The 19,400-nt window shown below is 34.9% G+C and overlaps 1 protein-coding gene across 11 annotated transcripts in view; it reads left to right on the top strand.

Annotated features, from left to right (window-relative positions):
• LOC131151778 (uncharacterized) overlaps positions 1–5,066 on the top strand; it is an 80,882-nt gene extending 75,816 nt beyond the window's left edge. For 3 of the 11 annotated variants that reach the window (XM_058103190.1, XM_058103185.1, XM_058103192.1), the window contains 3 exons: positions 2,962–3,067; positions 4,248–4,328; positions 4,652–5,066. In XM_058103190.1, coding sequence (XP_057959173.1) covers positions 2,962–3,067; positions 4,248–4,301 — 160 coding nt within the window. In that variant the 3' untranslated portion in view covers positions 4,302–4,328; positions 4,652–5,066. Of the gene's footprint in view, positions 1–2,961; positions 3,068–4,247 lie in introns of all 11 variants that reach the window. The other 8 variants (XR_009135763.1, XR_009135762.1, XM_058103186.1 and 5 more) reach the window with 8 other exon arrangements.
• The last annotated feature ends 14,334 nt before the right edge of the window (positions 5,067–19,400 follow it).

Genomic DNA, 19,400 nt, shown 5'->3' with positions numbered 1-19,400 from the left:
AATTTGGCATTTTTTTAGATAACAAAAAATTCTTTAACAATTTTAAAGAGAAAGAGGCTAAGGTATCCTCCAAAATAAACCAAAAAGCAGGAAAAGGGAAAATACAAAAGATTTACAATAACGCTGCGATGCAGGAGCAGCATCCAGGGTCTGCAGCCATATGGAGAAAAAAGAAATTAAAGAGAAGGAATGAGAAGAGAGCAAAGAGGGAATACAAAGGGGAAATCTCACCTTCACTTTAAATTCAAATTCAACAACCAACTTCTACATGGCTTTCACACTCTATTCATGAGAAAGCCTCTACGCATGAAATTATCCATATACTCCCAAAACTACATTAATTTACAAACATACTCTTAAATACACAAATATTACAAACAAGCCCCCAAATATGCATAATCCTATACTAATTAATCTAAACACACAATTAACTACTGACTAAATCCAACAATCCCTTGACCCAATTCTTGATTGTTCTCCAACAAAGATCTTCTTGAGGTCTTGTTTCTTGTCTTGCATTGAATCTCCCTCAGAAAAAATTCAGCTTCAAGTTTTGAAATGTTGGACGATGAGAAGTAAGAAGTAAACTTGGACTCTACGAAAGCTGGGGCATGAGTGATACAAGACACCACATTCCATTGACAGCACTGTATACTTGAATTGATAATTGGCATCAATGAATCCATCGGGGATGACAAAGTCTACAATAGGAATGTTTGAAAGACTTTGGATATCTTCAAACACATGCATTTCCTTCTTTGCAATGTCTTCAAATTGAGTAACTCTAACCAATTCTTTGTCTTGGTTGGTTGTTAATGCGGGCTTCGGTATGATTTCTTACCATTATAGTGGAAGATGTAAGCATTCTCATCTCCTTGAGTCACACTCAAATCATCTAACCAAGGAGAAACAAAGCATAAATGGCCAGTATTTATGGGTATGATATCACACCAAACATTATCAAAATAGTCGCCATCTTGGAAGGAACCAAAAATTTTTCACAAACATGTGAAGTGGTGTTACAATCCAAGATATGTCATGAGTGTTTGGATGGGATTCCGGATGAAGTTGCATACAAGTGACTGAATTTCTAGAAATCACATTCATATTTCCCCAAACTTAAGAAAGGTATGGAATTACTTAATATTATGCTCAAAGTATGACAAAACCTTTCTTTTTTCCAGTAAGCCATCCACCAAAATCTCTTGACATGATTTGCTAACAATCCTCAATTTATTCTTGCAAATTACAAATCTGATTCTCAAATTTCAAGATCTTCAATTCACCTTTGATCTTAAGTATGAAATGAAACAAAATCACTTTGAAATTTTACAAAATGCAGAAATAGAACCTGATTTTTAGTGCTGGTGGCGACAATTTCTCACTTTGTGTAGAAAATTGTCACACTTGCTTGCAAAATATCAGGTCCGCATGCAAAATATCATGCTGCAGATCAAAATATCACAGAAGAAACCCAAAATATTGTGGCCAGAGCAATTTATCGTGAGTCTAAAAGCAGAAGACTTTGGCAGATTCCCACTTGCAGGTTGCTGGAACATGGGGTGTGTGTGCTGCTGGTGAGGGTCCTCCGGTGATGATTTTCTAGAAGCAGGTCGGCAGCTGGAAAATTTCAGCCGGTGCATGGGGCTTCACCGGTGGCCAGAGCATGATGAAATTTTAAGGGGGTGGGGGTTTGGGGTGTTTTGTTTCTGATGTTAGTGGTGTCTTGAAAATCTTCCGTGAAAGATGTGTACAAAAATGGGGACACAACTTCTCTTATTCTTCTTCCTCTTATTTTTCTTTCCATCTTTTTTCTGTTATACCTGCTGCTTCTTATTCCCTTCTCCTCTCTCTCTCTCTCTCTCTAAATCAGAAATGGAGAGAGAATTCGGGGAGAGAATTTGAAGAAGAGAAAAACACGGCCATAAGAAGAGTGAAAGGGGAAGATAGGGGAATTGAAATGGAAGAATGGGGGTCGATTTTGGACTCTGATACCAAATGATGCAGATGCAGCATCAATCATCTACAGCCATGGGGAGAAGTTAGAAGAAATTGAAGAGAAGGGGAAGAGAGGAGAGAGCGGATAGAAGGGGGAAATCTCATGTATGTTCACTTCAAATTCAAATTCACTACCCATTAGAAAACCTTTACACATGAAATTACACATATATCCCTAAAACTATATTAATCTACAAACTTACCCCTAAATACACAAATATTACAAACAAGCCCCTAAATACACATAATCCTACTCTAATTAAACTAAACACAATTGACTACTAACTAAACCCAACAATCCTTGACCTACTTCTTTTTAATTATTCTCCAACAAGGATCTTCCAAGGTCTTGCTTCTTCCTTCCAGTCCCTAAGGATATCAGACATCATAAAAACCTCAAAAACCTCAATAGAATGAGCTCAAAAGGAAGCCAAAAACATAGCTTTCTCCCAAATCAAACTCGGGGGAGTCTTCAGACTCTGGGCATGTTTGTTCTCAGTATTTGATCTTTCAATTCTATAGTGTGTCTTTTACATAGTGCCATCAAATTGGGTTGAGTAAAATATTATGTCTTGCATTTGTTTTTTGAAACTCAGTTATATCCTTTCTAGTAAGGCTGCAATCACATTTTTACTTATATTTTATTTATTTAATTTTTTCCTGAAAAAAAAATGTAAGTACAGATGTAAGATTCTCTCACCATATCAAACCTCTTTTGATTTATTTTTTATTTTTTATTTTATTTTGCATGCTGATCACCATTTGTTTTCAAGATTTTCCGCGCAATTATTTTTTAACCATGTCTATAATCCTAGTATATTTGTAAAGAAGTTACTAGTTCATATTGGAAGAAAGGTAAATTTGTTTTTTTAGCCTTATAAAGAAGTCCATGGGAAGTTGTTTGGTAATTGTTAATGTAAATTTGTCATGTATTAATTTTTTTTGGTTTTTTCTTCTTATCAGGTTTAGAAAGTTGGGTAGCAAAGATCCTCAAAATTCTGAGATTGCAATAAAGAAGCCAGTAACATTGGAGAGAGATTCACGTCCTCTGCTATTTAAATTTAATGAGGTATAACTTTTTTTAGTAGGATAATTTTATCATCGCTTCATTGTGAACCCTGCACATAAATAGATCTCCCAGTATATGCATCATCTGTTTGCCTATGAAAAGGATGTGAGTGGTCAGTGCATTAGCTCTGAAAGTGAATTACTCAAGACTGTTACAACATCTTGAAATTTTTTTTAGCTACTAAGCGCCAAATCTCTACTGGTCTTAAGGGGCATGTTGGTACAGTTCTGGGATTTGAGTTGATGCATTTCACTTTATTTCCTCTTCTAATCTCTCTTTGACAATATTGTATTCTGTTTGAATTTGTCTTCTTGCTGCAATCCAGTTCCAGGGCTCATTCAAAAACTGCAAACCCTGAGACTTCTCCTTGAGTGTTAAATATTTTGATTGATGATGAGATGGTTTATCAATTTCAGTCCCCCATACTGTAATACTCGTTTATATGGTTCCTCACAATGTGGTTGCCTTATTTGTCAAGTTCCATTGTTGCAGTTTCTTTTGATGTTGGAGATGTGCCCTTGCTTAATTTTTTCATTGTTGGAGCATTTTCTTTTTTGGGTCTTTTTGGTGAGTTACTGACTGACCATTCTGACCCTTAGCTTTAGATGACAATGTCGTTACTAATTTGACCAACTTGCATTTGAAAAGTTATTCAGGAACTGTTATGCTTTTTATTATAGGAGTCTATGAGTCAGCTGATCTATGTGATATTTAATACTACGATTCAAAATGCAGCCAGCCATCATGCACACACCTTTAACTACCCATGTTTATAGTCAGCACAATATATGTTGATTGCTGCAGTGGAATGTATGTTCATATACAGTGGGACTACATGCCCTCAATGCTCCCATAGTACACCTGCAATTTATTTATTTGTTTAAAACTGTGGTATTTTGGAATAAAGATGCAATATATTGACTTCACCTCCCATTTTTGTTCGTGAAATGCATAAAATGGAGGTTACTAGGGACTGTCGTCCATGAAAAGGTTATAAGAAATCCCTTGGCTGAGTAGAAGGAAACAATTTTTTGATTTTACTGTCTTCTAATGCAAGCAGCTTTAATTTTCAAAGTATTTTATTGGTACCGAATCATTTATTACTATTTGAAAATTTGAAAAAGCAATGCACCAGTTTTCACTGGATTTTTTTTTTCTTTATTTCACTGATCCCTTGCAGGGTTTTACAAATGCAGTAAAGAGGCCGGTTCGAATGCGAGAATTCTTAATATGATGAAAAACTGCTTTTGTATGTGACAAGGTGCTATTTAATTTATCAATCACGTTTTTACATATGTGCAATATAGTTTTTTTGTATCAATAAATGTTACGGTACCTATATAATGTTTTCAGCAGTGAAATCTGAAGTATAGTTATTTTAAGTTATGCTGGTCTTTGGGAAAGTTCCTAAAAGGTTAATATCTTGTTCTCTCATCCCCAGAACTACCCGCATTCTGGAAATGCTCCACAAGTGATCTAGAGAGTGCTACAAGGATTTCACTGATAGCAGAATTTTATGTTCTGCAATTATGAGTTTTTTTATAATAAAATTATTATATATGTTGGTAAATGTTGAAAATGTAGGTTTAAACAGGGTTCTTTAGACTGGAAAATCGAGGGAGGAGAAGAAAAGACTTTGCAGGCTGTTATTTTGAACTCATGACTGTACAAAATGTACAAAAAATTCCCCACATAATAAAGGAGTCATCAAAGCTTCATCTTGGAATTGGCTGCTTCCACAGCCCCATAAATTGAAGTATTGATGGAGAACTACCAATGAAGAACTTCAGAAACATATTGTAACTAGAATTTATTTATTTTATTTTGGGAGAAATTCTAGTTATTTTAAAAGTTAAGTTAATTTAGGGTTATTCTGTGTATTTAAAGTATTTTGGGGTTATTTTGTAATTACTTGTTTTAGGGTTATTTAGTAATTGTTTGTTTTAGTTGCAATGTTAGGTTAAGTACTTCGAAATGTACAAGACACAGTTTGAAGTCATCTTCCACCATTGGTCTCCGCACCCTCCCCCCCAAAAAAAAAAAAAAAAAATTCTATCCTTGTTTTGTTCTATCAAAAATCTGTATGTAGCACTGGGTCGGATCATTGCACAAAACGTTGCTTAGCTTTACGTACAAACCACACTTGAACGTTGTTATTTTTTCACATAAATTTGTACATAATGTTTAAATTCATATAAAATATGGGGATTCATTAGTATGAGAGGATATGAATGATGTGTTGGTATTTCTTTGATAATGTGTGTGCAGATGACTTGGAATGATAGGAAGGGGGCCAATAGTTAGAAAATTCTTAGCAAAAGGAAATCTTGATGGAATAGTATGTATGAGTAGATTATTTGCTTAATGTGATTTGTCTTAATTTTACATATTCTTAGGAATGTGTTCGAGATTTGTTTATTTTTTTTTTGAATGGAAGTTATTAATAGTTTGCAGTTGGTGTTAGTGTATATGGGTAAATTTTACTGAAGTTATTGCCTCCAATTGGCCTTAAGTGCTGCGTTCAACCTATTTGGCCACTGAATAAAACCATACAAAAAGATTAGCAATTTTTATTTTTCCAGTGTTATTATACCTTGTTTGTTCTTTCATTTAGTGCAAAGATTGAAGTACATGAACTCCCAAGTTTGTACATGCAAAGTAAGCAGTCAAAAACAAGAAAAAAAAAAAAAAACTGGACAAGGAGGCTTTAGAAGTGTATCCGCCCTTGGTTAACAGCTTGTATGTAGAGCCATTTGTGGTTCAGGCGCATCTGTTTCAGTCCGTTGGGAAGTTATTCTGTTTGTGGTAAAACAGAAGCATATGGTGGGCTTGTACTGTTGTTTCGACTCCCATGTCGTTGTTGGCTGGCTTGGTTGGACTAAGCCAACCGGCGATTTCCGATTAGTCTTAATTTTTAGAGCAAGAAGCGGAACTACAAGAAAACAATACTGATATGAGAATTTGAGAATATGAGTATTGTAATGTGAATATTGCAATACAAATATTGAAATGTGAATATGAGAAATATAAATATGAGGAATGTGAATATAAGAAATATGAATATGAGAAATATGATTATGAAAAATGTAAATGTTGCAACGTTAATTTTGCAATATGAATATTGAATTGTGAGAATTGAAATGTGAAATTCCGACATAGGAATATAGAAATGTGATCGATGAAATGTCAATACCACATAATGATTGTTGGTATATGATAGTGATATCCCTGATGGATGGATATGAAAATCCTAATAATGGGTTGTGATATTGAGCACGATACTGTTGCTAGTGGTGTTAGTGCAACGACACGGGCTCGTGAAGCGTGTGACGTGACAATTGACTGAGTTATGTAGTAGAGTTGTTGTGCCCATTGAGTACGGATTAGGGCTATTGGTCGGTCAGTCGTACCACAGACACGGGATATATGATATGATATTTGATCTAGCTGGGTCAGCCAACCGTGGTTATGTTTAGCCTTTAGGACGCACAGCCCTATTCATGGGGGGAAGCATGACGTGAAGAGATATCCTCAGGGTAGCCATGAGTATAGACACAAATGTATCGGTAACTGAGGACACTCATAAGCTAGATATGGAAATGAAAATGGAAATGAAATGAAAATGGAAATAAAATGAGAATGAGTGCTTGAGGGGTTTCTGAGTAAGGTGAGTGCTCTGATAAGTATCAGTTGTAACTGAACCCGAGTTAATCGGGTTAGGATGCAAAAGATATCAGGGTAGAGGGAAGCTACTTGTATGAATGGGTAAGCTTCCCTATTCTCGGGAACTTTGCTGGTAATTATGGGTTGTGTGTGTACGGTTTTGGAAATGAAAATAAAAGTTTATGAAAACTTGTGTTGTATATCTATATGATTATGATTGTGGAAATTGTATGTTTTCTCAAAAGATATTTTTATCGAAATGAGTATATGTTATGATATAATGAATTTTATACTACCACACACTGTAGATAATTTATTCCATCTCACTGAAATGTGTCTCACCCAATCATTTAAATATTTCAAGAAATCGAGATAGACTCAGTGATAGAGCTCCGAGGTATAGGGGAGCAGATACCCTGGATAAACAGGGTAAGTATTTTAAGCTAGAGAGGTTTGATTCCTCTAGAGGTTTTGTGGTAGACTTGTATTTATGGATGGTTGATACTCTGGTATGTGTATTCGCTGTGGTATGTATATATATAAATGACTTTCGCTGTTAGGGTTGTGTATATGAGTATGATTGTATACCCGGTACCCACTTTCGGGTCGGGTTATGTATTATGGTATTAGTTGTTGACGTGGTCGATATGTGGTTATATGTGTTGTTTATATGAAAAAAAAAAAAATGGTATGAAAATCAGGGCGTCACATAATCAACTTTGCACAAAGTTTTATTTTATTTTATAGAAAATTTCTGTTGAAATTTGGCAGCATGCTGTCTGTAAAGTGGACATTTCCCAAACTTGACACCAGTATTACACATTACTGCATCAGCTATGCAGGTGGTGTTTTAGATATAATCAGTAAAGCAAAAACAACAGTGACAGTCGATGCATGATAAAGTAATATAGTCATCAATATTATCAGTTCAACCATCAACAGTAGCTATCAATAACGACCCAACCATCAGATGTGCAAAATAGATAGTGGGTGAATGTGCAGTGCAATCGAAGAAAGAAAATAGGGTAATGTATGATGTTTAGATGTACAGACCAGGATAAAAAGTAAGCAAATAAAGATATATGAAAAGAAAATTGCTTCACGATGTTCTCCCAAGGCCTATGCACCGTCTCCATCATCAGAAGATCCTGTCTCATCTTTGGTTATGTCCATCTCATCATCGTCTTCATTGTTCAACTCATGAATGCGATCGTTCAACTCGTTGAAGTGAACAATCATGATGCTCTCCAGCTCTTCGTTTCTCTGCTTCGAGGAGACAACAAACTCTCTAAACTCATTATGCAGAACTGTATACTGAGCATGAGATGACGAGGCCAGCTCCCCGATGTCTACCTGAAGAGACTACGTGATCTGGAATTGAGACTCTCTGAACTCGGTGAAGGAATAAGCAATACCTGTGATGGCAGTCATTAAATCAACATTGGATGGTTGCGGAGGCTGCGGTGGCTGATCCTGTGGAATTTCTTGCTGGTCAGCCTGTCTCCTACTAGCAGTGGGCAACCACATATTTCCAACTAACTCATATCCCATAAGCCTTAGAGTGATCGAGGAGAACATGTTTGCGTTCCCCCTTCTCTTAAGCACAACATTCGATCTGGTCACTTCCATATTCCTGAACAACCCGTTCAAAATCCCTCCATACGACATGATAATCATAAGGCCAATAGTCCTAGAGAACATCCACTTCATCATCAAGTTAGGCAGGTCTAATTTCTTTTTGGTGAAGAGACATCACATGACAAAACAACCTAGATAGAACACATGGACTATGGAAACAGCTCTAGGCAAGATATTATAAGTATGCACAATCTTAGCCTCTAGGTTGAAGGACCTATAATCTGGAGGATGATTAGGATTAGCATCTGGAACAGACATCACCAATTTTTCAAAACTCTAAACAGTAAAGTCCTGTTCATTTATCCAAACAGATACAACATCAGGATTGTAACGACCTCCTTAACTTACCACATAATTAATCATGTTAAACACCCTGATACCATCACTAACAACATGATAAAGTCAACCTGAAACTCGTGATAACGGGGACACACTTGTCATACATAGCGGAAACCTAAGTAGCAGTAAATATTAATTTCATTCACCAAACCATATAACACATTATACCAGAGTACCTACATCCCACCATATACTATTTAAATATACAATTCCCAAAACATCAAAAGGTATATATCTAGGGTCTTACATAAAAAACCTACTGACCCTAGTTCAAAAACCCACCCTCCTAGCAGGGTAGTAATACTGCCTCAACGGCGGGCTCGGTCCGCCTGTCTTTCTGGGATTCCTGAAATGGTTTAAGTTGGGGCGAGACACCTCTTAGTAAGGGAAATAAATTAAATACAATTGCGTGACAACATGAATATTTGTGCACTATAATAAATATATATTACATGTCACATGCTTGAAACCACTGATAATATCATAACTGAGTAAGCATATAACTTTATAATTTTACTAAATCATATTGTATATAACTGTTCATAAAATCATATGATATAACTAGTAATTCTGAAATTTACCCACGATGAATAGCTAACTGATGTCATGTATTACCTCCCATGAGGGGTTGTACAGCTCGAAGGCGAGACACGACAATGGTTGGCCGACCACTGTCGAGTCAAAAAAGTCTGTAAGTACGATGGGCTCGCCACACCTTGGCCCGGACTACCAGGTGAACGTCTATAACTCTATACTGAAAACCACATCGACTATTTATCTCCCACCCCCTCTACTAGCAGGGGTGGTTCGCACAAGTCTGAACTGAACTAAACTGTATAGCTACGGTACCGTGCTCCTGAAACTGATCTAAACTATCATCTAGGTTCTGATAACGTATAATACATGATAATATACTGTTTAACGTAAATAGATTGATAACATATTCTGATTTCTGTAATAATATAAATAATTACGGCCTTACGCTGAATTTATTCATAACTGTGACCTTGTGCCGAAAACATGCATAATCCATGGCCTTGCACCAGCTATCAATCTTGGCCTTGCGTCGAATATAACAATGGTTTACTATATTATCATGTTATTTCTAAAATAACTGCAAATATGCTTTTCCTGTAAAATTGACTTAACATAATTCAATTTGTGTAAAATAATATTCAATCCACACAATGCTAAATAAATCATACATTCTGTTCTGAAATCATATTTCCTAACATTTCATATTAAAATATACATTCCTGTATAACAATAATATTTTTCCAAATATACATTTCTACAAATATACCCATATATAATGTATGCTTTCTGAAAATTAATTTGCTAATAAATAGTAATAATTTTAATGGAAAATGATTGCTTTAGTTTATTCCCTTACTTAATTACTGAAAAGGCCTTACAATGTTTAACCCTACACTCGTAGGGTTTCCCGCTCAACAACCTGAAAATGATATCTCTCTGAACAAAACTTTAGTATTTCTTCGAGTACTACATTTTCTACAATTGTAGGAAAGGAAGTACTTCAGAAAAAGCCTTACCTTGAATTTGAGATGAAGTTCAAGTCAGTCCTACTAATGATCCACTTCAGCAGACTTGAAGAGAACTTTTTAGGAGTGTTGTGGTGGCCTCGGATCATCGAATCGACAAAGATTTGGCTCGAAATCTTAAAGAAATGGAGGGAGGGACGAACAGGAGAGAGAGAGAGAGAGAGAGAGAGAGAGAGAGAGAGAGAGAGAGAGAGAGAGAGAGAGAGAGAAGAGAGAGAGAGAGAGAGAGAGAGAGAGAGATTCTTCATGAAATTCCTGCAGAAAAATCGAGTTTAAGCTAGTTATACACTTGCACTCGTCGACAAGCCACTTCACTTTGTCGACGAGGCCACGAAGGAAGTTTGTCGACGAATGCATACTCCTCGTTGATGAAATTCAAAACTAAAAAATAGCCTCTTAGTATCTTCTTGTCGATGAGACACGTGTCCTCGTTGATGATCCCAATAAGCCATTTCGTCAACGAACACTCCCTGTTCATCGACGAGGCCCTGCTGAATTTCCTTTTAAAATTCTTTCCGCTTCTCTTTCTTTATTATTTAATTCTAATAATTATTCGACTTATTACATTCTCCTCTCCTTATAAAATTTCGTTCTCGAAATTTACTATTCGTACCATACACTACTATCTGAACAAAATTGTCTACTTATTTTATTACTTACCCTCACTTATGGTGGAGGAATACCGTGGTTACATTCAGAGTTCTGGGAGAATACATATACAAAATAAAAATTCTCGCAAAACTAAAAGACTACTTACTAACTAAACTAATACATACGCTGACTAACTTGCAAAAGAAATATTACATAATTTTACATACACTTTACCTGGTTATAATTGAACCCCATGGAACAATTATGGGTATTTCTGCCTTATTTATTCATCGAGTTTCCAAGAAGCTTCTTTTATTGCTTGATTTTTTCATAGAACTTTTACTAGAGGAATCTTCTTATTACGTAATTCTTGCTCTTTCCTGTCCAGAATCTGTACTGACACCTTCTTATAGACTAGCGAATCACTGAATTCTAATTCACCATAACTGATTACGTGAGAAGGGTCTGAGACGTATTTTCTCAACATAGAAACATGGAATATGTCATGTATCCTGGACAACACAGGTGGTAAAGCTAACCTGTAGGCAATTGGCCCCACTTTCTCTAAAATTTCAAATGGGCCAATAAACCTAGGGTTAAGTATACCTTTACTTCCAAATCTCATAACTCATTTTAATGGAACTATTTTCAAAAACACATGATCACCAATTTCAAATTCCAATTTCCTACGGCGGTTATCAGCGTAACTCTTCTATCGGCTCTGAGCTGCACTGATTCTATCTTTAATGAGCTGAACCTTATCATTCGCTTGCTATGCTAATTCAGGTCCAACAACTCGCCGTTCACTCATCTCGTCCCAATATAAAGGAGAACGCCATCTCCTCCCGTAAAGTGTCTCAAACGGTGCCATACCAATGCTAGCCTGATAACTGTTATTACGCGAACTCCACCAGCGGCATGAATTGTGTCCAACTATCCCTAAAATCCGGAACGAACGCTCGAAACATATCTTCCAATATCTGAATCATCTTCTCAGTCTGCCCATCTGACTGAGGATGGAACACCGTGCTGAAAGATAACTAAAACCCTAAAGCCTCCTGTAAGCTCCTTTAGAAACGTGATATGAAACGTGAGTCTTGATTTGACATTATGGACACTAGCACTCTGTGAGAACGGACTATCTCCTGAATATAAACCTTTGCTAGTTGGTTAAAGGAGTAATTGATCTTGATAAGAAGGAAATGATCGGTCTTAGTCAAATGATCCACAATCACCTATATCACATTCTGACCATGCAATGCTGACGGTAGCCCTGAAACAAAATCCATGGATATATGATCCCATTTACACTTTGGGATAAAAAGTGGCTATAACTAACCTTCCAGCCTCTGGTGCTCAGCTTTTACCTACTGACACGTCAAACACTGTGTTACATACTCGGCAATCTCCTTCTTCATACTACTCCACTAATAAGACTCTCGCAGATCCCTATACATTTTCATGTTGCCGGGATGAACTGTGTACAGAGATCTGTGAGCCTCCTCTAGGATGGTCTTTCTGCTATCAATATCAGTAGGAACACTTAATCTAGAATAGAACTGAAATGAGGAATAGCTTCCCAAGAGGGGGGGGGGGTGAATTGGATTCTTTTTAAAACTTAGTGATTTTTAGACTTTCTAATTTTAATAACTCAGAAATCAAAATATATAAATATAATAACAATAACCACACTTAAGAAAGCTGAAATTTAAAATTATAATTCAATCAATGAGATCAATCAATCAAGAATATATAGGCTTTCGTTGCTTTCCTTGTAGTCTTTTTAGTATACACTTTACTTGATTAAGATTTCTGCAGATTAATCAACGTACTCCCCTTTTGGGTTTCCGCAAACAATTAATCAAAACGTACTCTCTATTTATCAAGTACCTTTGTTTCCTTCTCAATTTATAACCTATAACCTGCACTTATAAATCTTATAACAATAGCAAGTAAAGTATAAAAAATAAAGTAGAGAGAAAGAGACATGAATTTTTACGAGGTTCGGCTTCAACATAGCCTACGTCCTCGCCTTTGGAAAAAACATCAAAGGATTCCACTATATCAGTTCCGTTACCTGGTGGAACAATACCAATTTACAACACACTCCTTCGATTAGGCTAGAGCCCGCCTCTCCAAACAATAACTCCTTGTTCGGTTCAACGATTCAACAACTCTGAATCGTTTAAGAAAGATAATAAAGAGATTTGTGTACAAAATAGAACTCTCACAATAGAGTAAATTAGTACAACGATCAGCTCACTTTATACTTCAAAGTAATTCAAATATAACAAATTTCAAGCTCAGTATTTAGTATGAATTACCAAATAATTTTCCAAAGAAAATGACAGATTCTAATTTTTGGAAAACTTTGCTTCAAAATATAAATCAATTTCAGATCTGAGATTTAACTTTGAAAGAGCTTTAGATCCTTTGAAAACAAAAATTTGAATACTTGAAGATCAGTTAATCTAAAACCTTTGAAAACTTACTTTGATCTAAAAGCCTTTGAATATTTCTGGATCAGAAAACTTGTTGAAAATCGCTAGATTTGGAAGCTTTAGAAAATTGCTCAATTTCAAAACTCTTTTGAATATTTCATCAATGTTCTCTCTCCTTAAAAATTTTTTTGGGATTAAGACTATTTATAGAGGCTTTAGAAACCATCCATTACTCCCGAAGATTTCTAAAATTTATTTTCAAATATTTTGAAATAAATATATTAAAAAACGTGGTTTAAAAAATCTTCTCGTTGAGAAATTATTGCCAATGTTTGAGTGGTAGTCGCTTGTCAGAGAGCAACTCTCAATATAGAATGCAGGCAGTTGCTTGCCAGAACCAAGGCAGTCGCCTGACATGTTCATGCAGGCGCTTGGCTAGTTAGGCAGTCGCTTGTCTAGCTACTAACTTTGTGAGAAGCCATTTTCTTAATGTGGCAGTCGCCTGCCTCATTTGAGTAGTCGCCTGGCCCTTCATTATTTCAGAAAATATTTTCTTCTTAAGTCATTTTTATTTATTGAAAAATACTCTTTAGAGTATATATATGTTAAAAAATATTTTCTTTTAATTTTTCTATGAGTTTCAAACCTCTTTATATTTAAGTTTAACCTTGAAGTACTTATATTTTTAGAATTATCCTTAATATAACTCTTTTAGTCTTCAAATGTGTTCTTCCATCAACTTTGAGGTTGCAATCTTTCCTTTGAGCTTTTCACAGTATAACTTTTGTTTTTCATGCTCTTGATAACCCATAAGCCTTTCTTTGTATTCTGCAAGGATTCTGTGTAATTCATAAACTTTCTTTTATACTTGAGCTTTACTGTTTTCTTGAAAAACTTTTGCTTGAAACATGTTAAACATATCATTTGATTTGTTATCATCAAAATAAGAATTGTGAGCCTCATTAGGCCAACAATCTCCCTCTTTTTGATGATGACAAATCAAGAGCAAAAATAATAAACTTTTAATATTCATGGCTCCCCCTATCAATAAACATGGTATATTTAAAGGTATAACTAATTTTTTTTAGTAAACCATACATAAGCAAAAATTCATAAGCCACGTAAAATTCAAACCATAAACCATAATGAAGTTTTACAAACCATACTCATAACATACATAAGCAAAAATTCATAAACCATGTAAAATTCAAACCATAAACCATAATGAAGTTTTACAAACCATACTCATATTTTACCATATCTTTGCACTTACAACTTCTTCGTAAACATTTCTCCCCCTTTGGACATCAATCAAAAGGGAGAAAAAGATACAAAAACAGAGAAATGTTGCATGTCCTGGTTTTAGAACTTCAAAGATAGCTTAGCCAATAAAACTGGAATATAAAAACACACAAAAGTGAGGTAAGAGCACATCAGTCAGATGCTTTCATATTTTCACTTTCATCATCATCTTCTTCTTGTTCTTCAGATTTATTATTTCCTTCCTATTGTTCACTGTCATTTTCTCCTTCTTCTTGTTATCCAGATTCATCCTCACTGGATGTAGCAGAGCTAATACTCATAGGAGATTTTCCTTTTGAGGAACTAGCTAACTATTGCTCAATCTTTTCAACCCGTTTATCAATTTGTGAGCAGTGAGTTTCTATGGATGTAACCTTTTTTTGCAAAGTACCAAGACCAGATCTCATACCATCACTAAATGTCATATAATGGTTAAAAAATGGAACAAACCATGATGGAGTATCTGGATCAGGCTGAATTGAAGGTGTGGAAATAAATGATGAAGAAGGTGGTGGTGCAAATGGAACATTCCTATGTCCTTTATGGAACCACCCTTGAGGATAATTTTTATAGCGCATCTGTTTTAGAACAGTGTCAGAAAAGATATCATAGTATGTCTTGCTAGTAAAGTTGAAAGATGGAGTTAAAACATTAAAATGAGCAAAAACCATATTCAACATTCCCGCATATGGTAGGACAACACGGGGGGCATTAACTTTCATGATAATCCACGGTATGATCAAACTTGGAAGATCCATCTTCTTCCCTTTCAGAATGCACCACATTACAAAACAGTCTAAAAATGAAATGTGATTATGAGAATTAGATCGTGGTAAAATGTTGTTTGTAATGAGCTTGTGCAAAATGAGGGCTTTCAAACTAAGCTGCTTAGAAAGTGGAGGATGACCAAAGTTTACTAGAGTGACAATCATAACTAGTGGCAAAAACTCCTGTGGTGTAAAACCTTAAGTCATAATCCATTGCTTCTCAATAATATGAATCTCAAAATCCCCTGGCTTAATTCAAAGAATCTTTCCCAAAGATATGGGATTTAGATGGATGTCTTTCCCAAGAAATTTTTTTTTGATTCCATTATCGCATCGCTTCATGTTTGCGTAAAAAATATGTACAATATTGGGATTATAGCCTTTAGCTTGGTAAGTGATAAATTTATCCCATCCAATATTCTTGAAAAGTTCTAAGATTTCGGGAAAATCAGAATTGAAGAATGTTACGTCGAGTACCTTACCTAATATCGGTTTAGCTGAAGCAATTTGATTTCGGTAAAGGTGCTTGGCGTGTGGAGTGACCAACCATTTCTCCACCTTATCGTTATTGATTCTTGTGGAAGAGGAAGATCCTTTAACACCAATGGATTTTGATCTAGGCATGTTTGGATAAAGAAGAAAATCAAGAAAATTCTAAGTTAAGCTCCGTGTTTGTGTGGAGGAAGGATTTGATACAAGGTTGCAAGATGCTTTAAGTTAGATTTGTGTATGGAAAGTGATGGAGATGAAGGGTTTCAGAGAGAAAAAAATGAGTGGTCAGGCACCTGGTGGGTTTTAAAATGACTTAAAATAGGGTTTTAAAACCTACCCGCCGCGAGGTAGTCGCCTGCTTCAATGTGGCAGGCTTCTGTCTTTGTGGAATTTTGAAAGACAGTAGCCAGGCAGTCGCCTGGTACCCTGGTGGCAGTCGCCTGCCAACCAAAACAATTCCTAAATTACTTCACAACTGTGAAACATGCCCAATTCTAGTCTTATAAATATGAATCTTTCTTCTGGCAAAGGTTTTGTGCTAATTGATCATGTGTATTTACAAATTCCAGTACTATATCTTCATTCTGTACATGATCTCTCAAGAAATGATGTCTTATATCGATGTGTTTTGTTCTTGAGTGAGATACTGGATTTTTTGAAATATTTATAGCACTTGTGTTATCACATTTGATAGGGATAGTTTGATATTGTATTTGAAAATCTTTTAACTGTTGTTTCAAATATAATGTTTGAGCACAACAACTTCCTGCAGCAATGTATTCTGCTTCTGCTGTGGATAATGTTACATAATTTTGTTTCTTTGAAGACCATGAAACTAGAGAATGTCCTAAAAAATGACACGTTCCACTTGTGCTTTTTCTATCTATTTTACATCCAGCAAAATTTGCGTTTGAATAACTAATCATTTCAAATCCAGATTCCTTCGGATACCATAAACCTAGTTCAAGTGTACCTAGAAGATACCTAAGAATTCTTTTGACTGCTGTTTGATGTGATTCCTTTGGAGCTGACTGAAATCTTGCACACATACATACACTAAACATAATATCTGACCTACTTGCTGTTAAACAGAGTAAGGTTCCTATCATTCCTCGATAATGCTTAGTATCAACTTGTTTCCCTTTTTCATCTTTGTCAAGACTAGTTGAAGTACTCATAGGAGTTCCTATGAGTTTACTTTCTTCCATATCAAACTTTTTTAACACGTCTTTAATGTATTTAGTTTGATTTATAAAGATTCAATTTTTTGCTTGTTTGATTTGTAATCCAAGAAAGTAATTTAATTCTCCCATCATACTCATCTCAAACTCTTTTTGCATACATGTGGCAAATTCTTTACATAGATCTTTATTTGTAGCTCCAAATATAATATCATCCACATATATTTGAACTAATAACATGTCTTTGCTTTTAGTTTTAATGAATAAGGTACTATCAACTTTTCCTCTTGTAAATTCATTTTTAAGTAAGAATTTACTCAACCTTTCATACCAAGCTCTTGAAGCTTGTTTTAAACCGTACAGAGTTTTTGTCAATTTGAATACATGGTTTGGATTTTTAGAATTCTCAAACCCTCGTGGTTGTTTGACATAAACTTCTTCATTTATATATCCATTCAAAAATGCACTCTTCACATCCATTTGATATAACTTAAAATTCTTATGGGCTGCATAGGCTAAAAGCATCCTTATGGCTTCCATTCTTGCCACAGGTGCAAAAGTTTCATCATAATCAATTCCTTTTTCTTGATTATATCCTTGTGCAACTAACCTAGCTTTATTTCTCACAACAACTCCGTTTTCATCCTTCTTATTTCTAAACACCCATTTTGTTCCTATAATTGATTTATCTTTGGGTTTTGGTATTAGTTTCCATACTTGACTTCTTTCGAATTGATTGAATCCCTCTTGCATAACTATAATCCAAGAGTCATCATTTAAGACATCTTTAATATTTTTTGGTTCATGTTGGGATAAGAAAGCATAATGATTGCAAATATTTTAGAGTGAAGCTCTAATAGTTATTCCTTTTGATGTTTCACCAAGAATTTGTTCTTTTCGGTGATTTTTGTCATATTTCCACTCTTTATAAAGTTTCAGTTTCTCTGATAGGTTTTTATTTAATGCATCATTATCCTTTTCTTCTTTTATTTCAAGAATTTCTTCCTTTTATGAAGTGACTTCTTTTTCATCATTCATATTTTTGATGTTATAATGATTTGATTCATCAAAAGTTATATGAATTGATTCCATAATTGTAGAAGTTCTTTTATTATAAATCCTATAAGCTTTACTATCTGTAAAATAACCTAAGAATATACCTTCATCTGTCTTTGCATCAAATTTTCCTAAGTCATCTTTAGTATTTAATATAAAACATTTGCAACCGAATACATGAAAATAAGATATGTTTGGTTTTCTATCTTTCCAAAGTTCATATGGTGTTTTATCTATTTTTGATCTTATTGATACTCTATTTACAATATAACATGCTGTATTTACAGCTTCTGCCCAAAAATATTTAGGTAAACTATTTTCATTGAGCATTGTTCTTGCCATTTCTTGCAAAGTTCTATTTTTCCTTTCAACAACTCCATTTTGCGGTGGAGTTCTAGGTGCTGAAAAATTGTGAGTTATTTCATGTTCATTACAAAATTTATCAACTTCCTTATTTTTAAACTCTCTTCCTTGGTCATTTCTAAAACTTGTTACATTATTACCTTTCTCATTTTGTAGTTTCTTGCATAGGGTTATTAATTGGTTACAAGCTTCATGTTTGTTTGCCAAAAAGATTACCCAAGTAAACCTTGAAAAATCATCTACTATTACAAAAGCATATTGTTTTCCACCTAAGCTTAATGTTCTCGTTAGACCAAACAAGCCTAAGTGTAGGAGTTCTAGGGGTCTTTTGGTGGATATGAATTTTTTCTTTTAAAAACTTGTTTTTACTTGTTTTCCCTTTTGACAAGCATCACATATCTTGTCTTTTACATATTTAATTTTCTTAGATAATTTAGATAGTAGGTCTATGCTAGCATGTCCTAATTTCCTATGCCATAACCAACTTGCTTCATTTATGGCTGTTAAAGAAGTTATGTTTTGATTTGTTATTTTCTCAAGATTTATACAGTAAACATTATTTATTCTATGAGTCATAAACAAGGTTTCTTTATTTTTGAGATTCTGGATGACACATTTTTCTTTCATGAACATTACTTCGAACCCTTTATCACTTAATTGACTGATACTTAGAAGATTATGTTTTAGTCCTTGTACTAATAACACATTGTCTATAGTGAGTGAAGGTTCTTTACCTATTTTACCTATACCAACAATTTTACCTTTGGCATTGTCACCGAAGGTGACGTATCCCCCATCTTTTTGTTTTAAGGTAGCGAACTTGGTCTTGTCACTGGTCATATGTCTTGAGCATCCACTGTCTAAGTACCATTTGTCCGTTGTCGTTGTTGTCCTAAGGCAAACCTAAAATGAGGGATGCTATGTGTTAGTTTTTGGAA

Source organism: Malania oleifera, chromosome 3 (assembly GCF_029873635.1).
Source record: "Malania oleifera isolate guangnan ecotype guangnan chromosome 3, ASM2987363v1, whole genome shotgun sequence".
Lineage (NCBI taxonomy): Eukaryota > Viridiplantae > Streptophyta > Magnoliopsida > Santalales > Ximeniaceae > Malania > Malania oleifera.
This window is presented reverse-complemented; position numbering and strand designations above follow the sequence as displayed.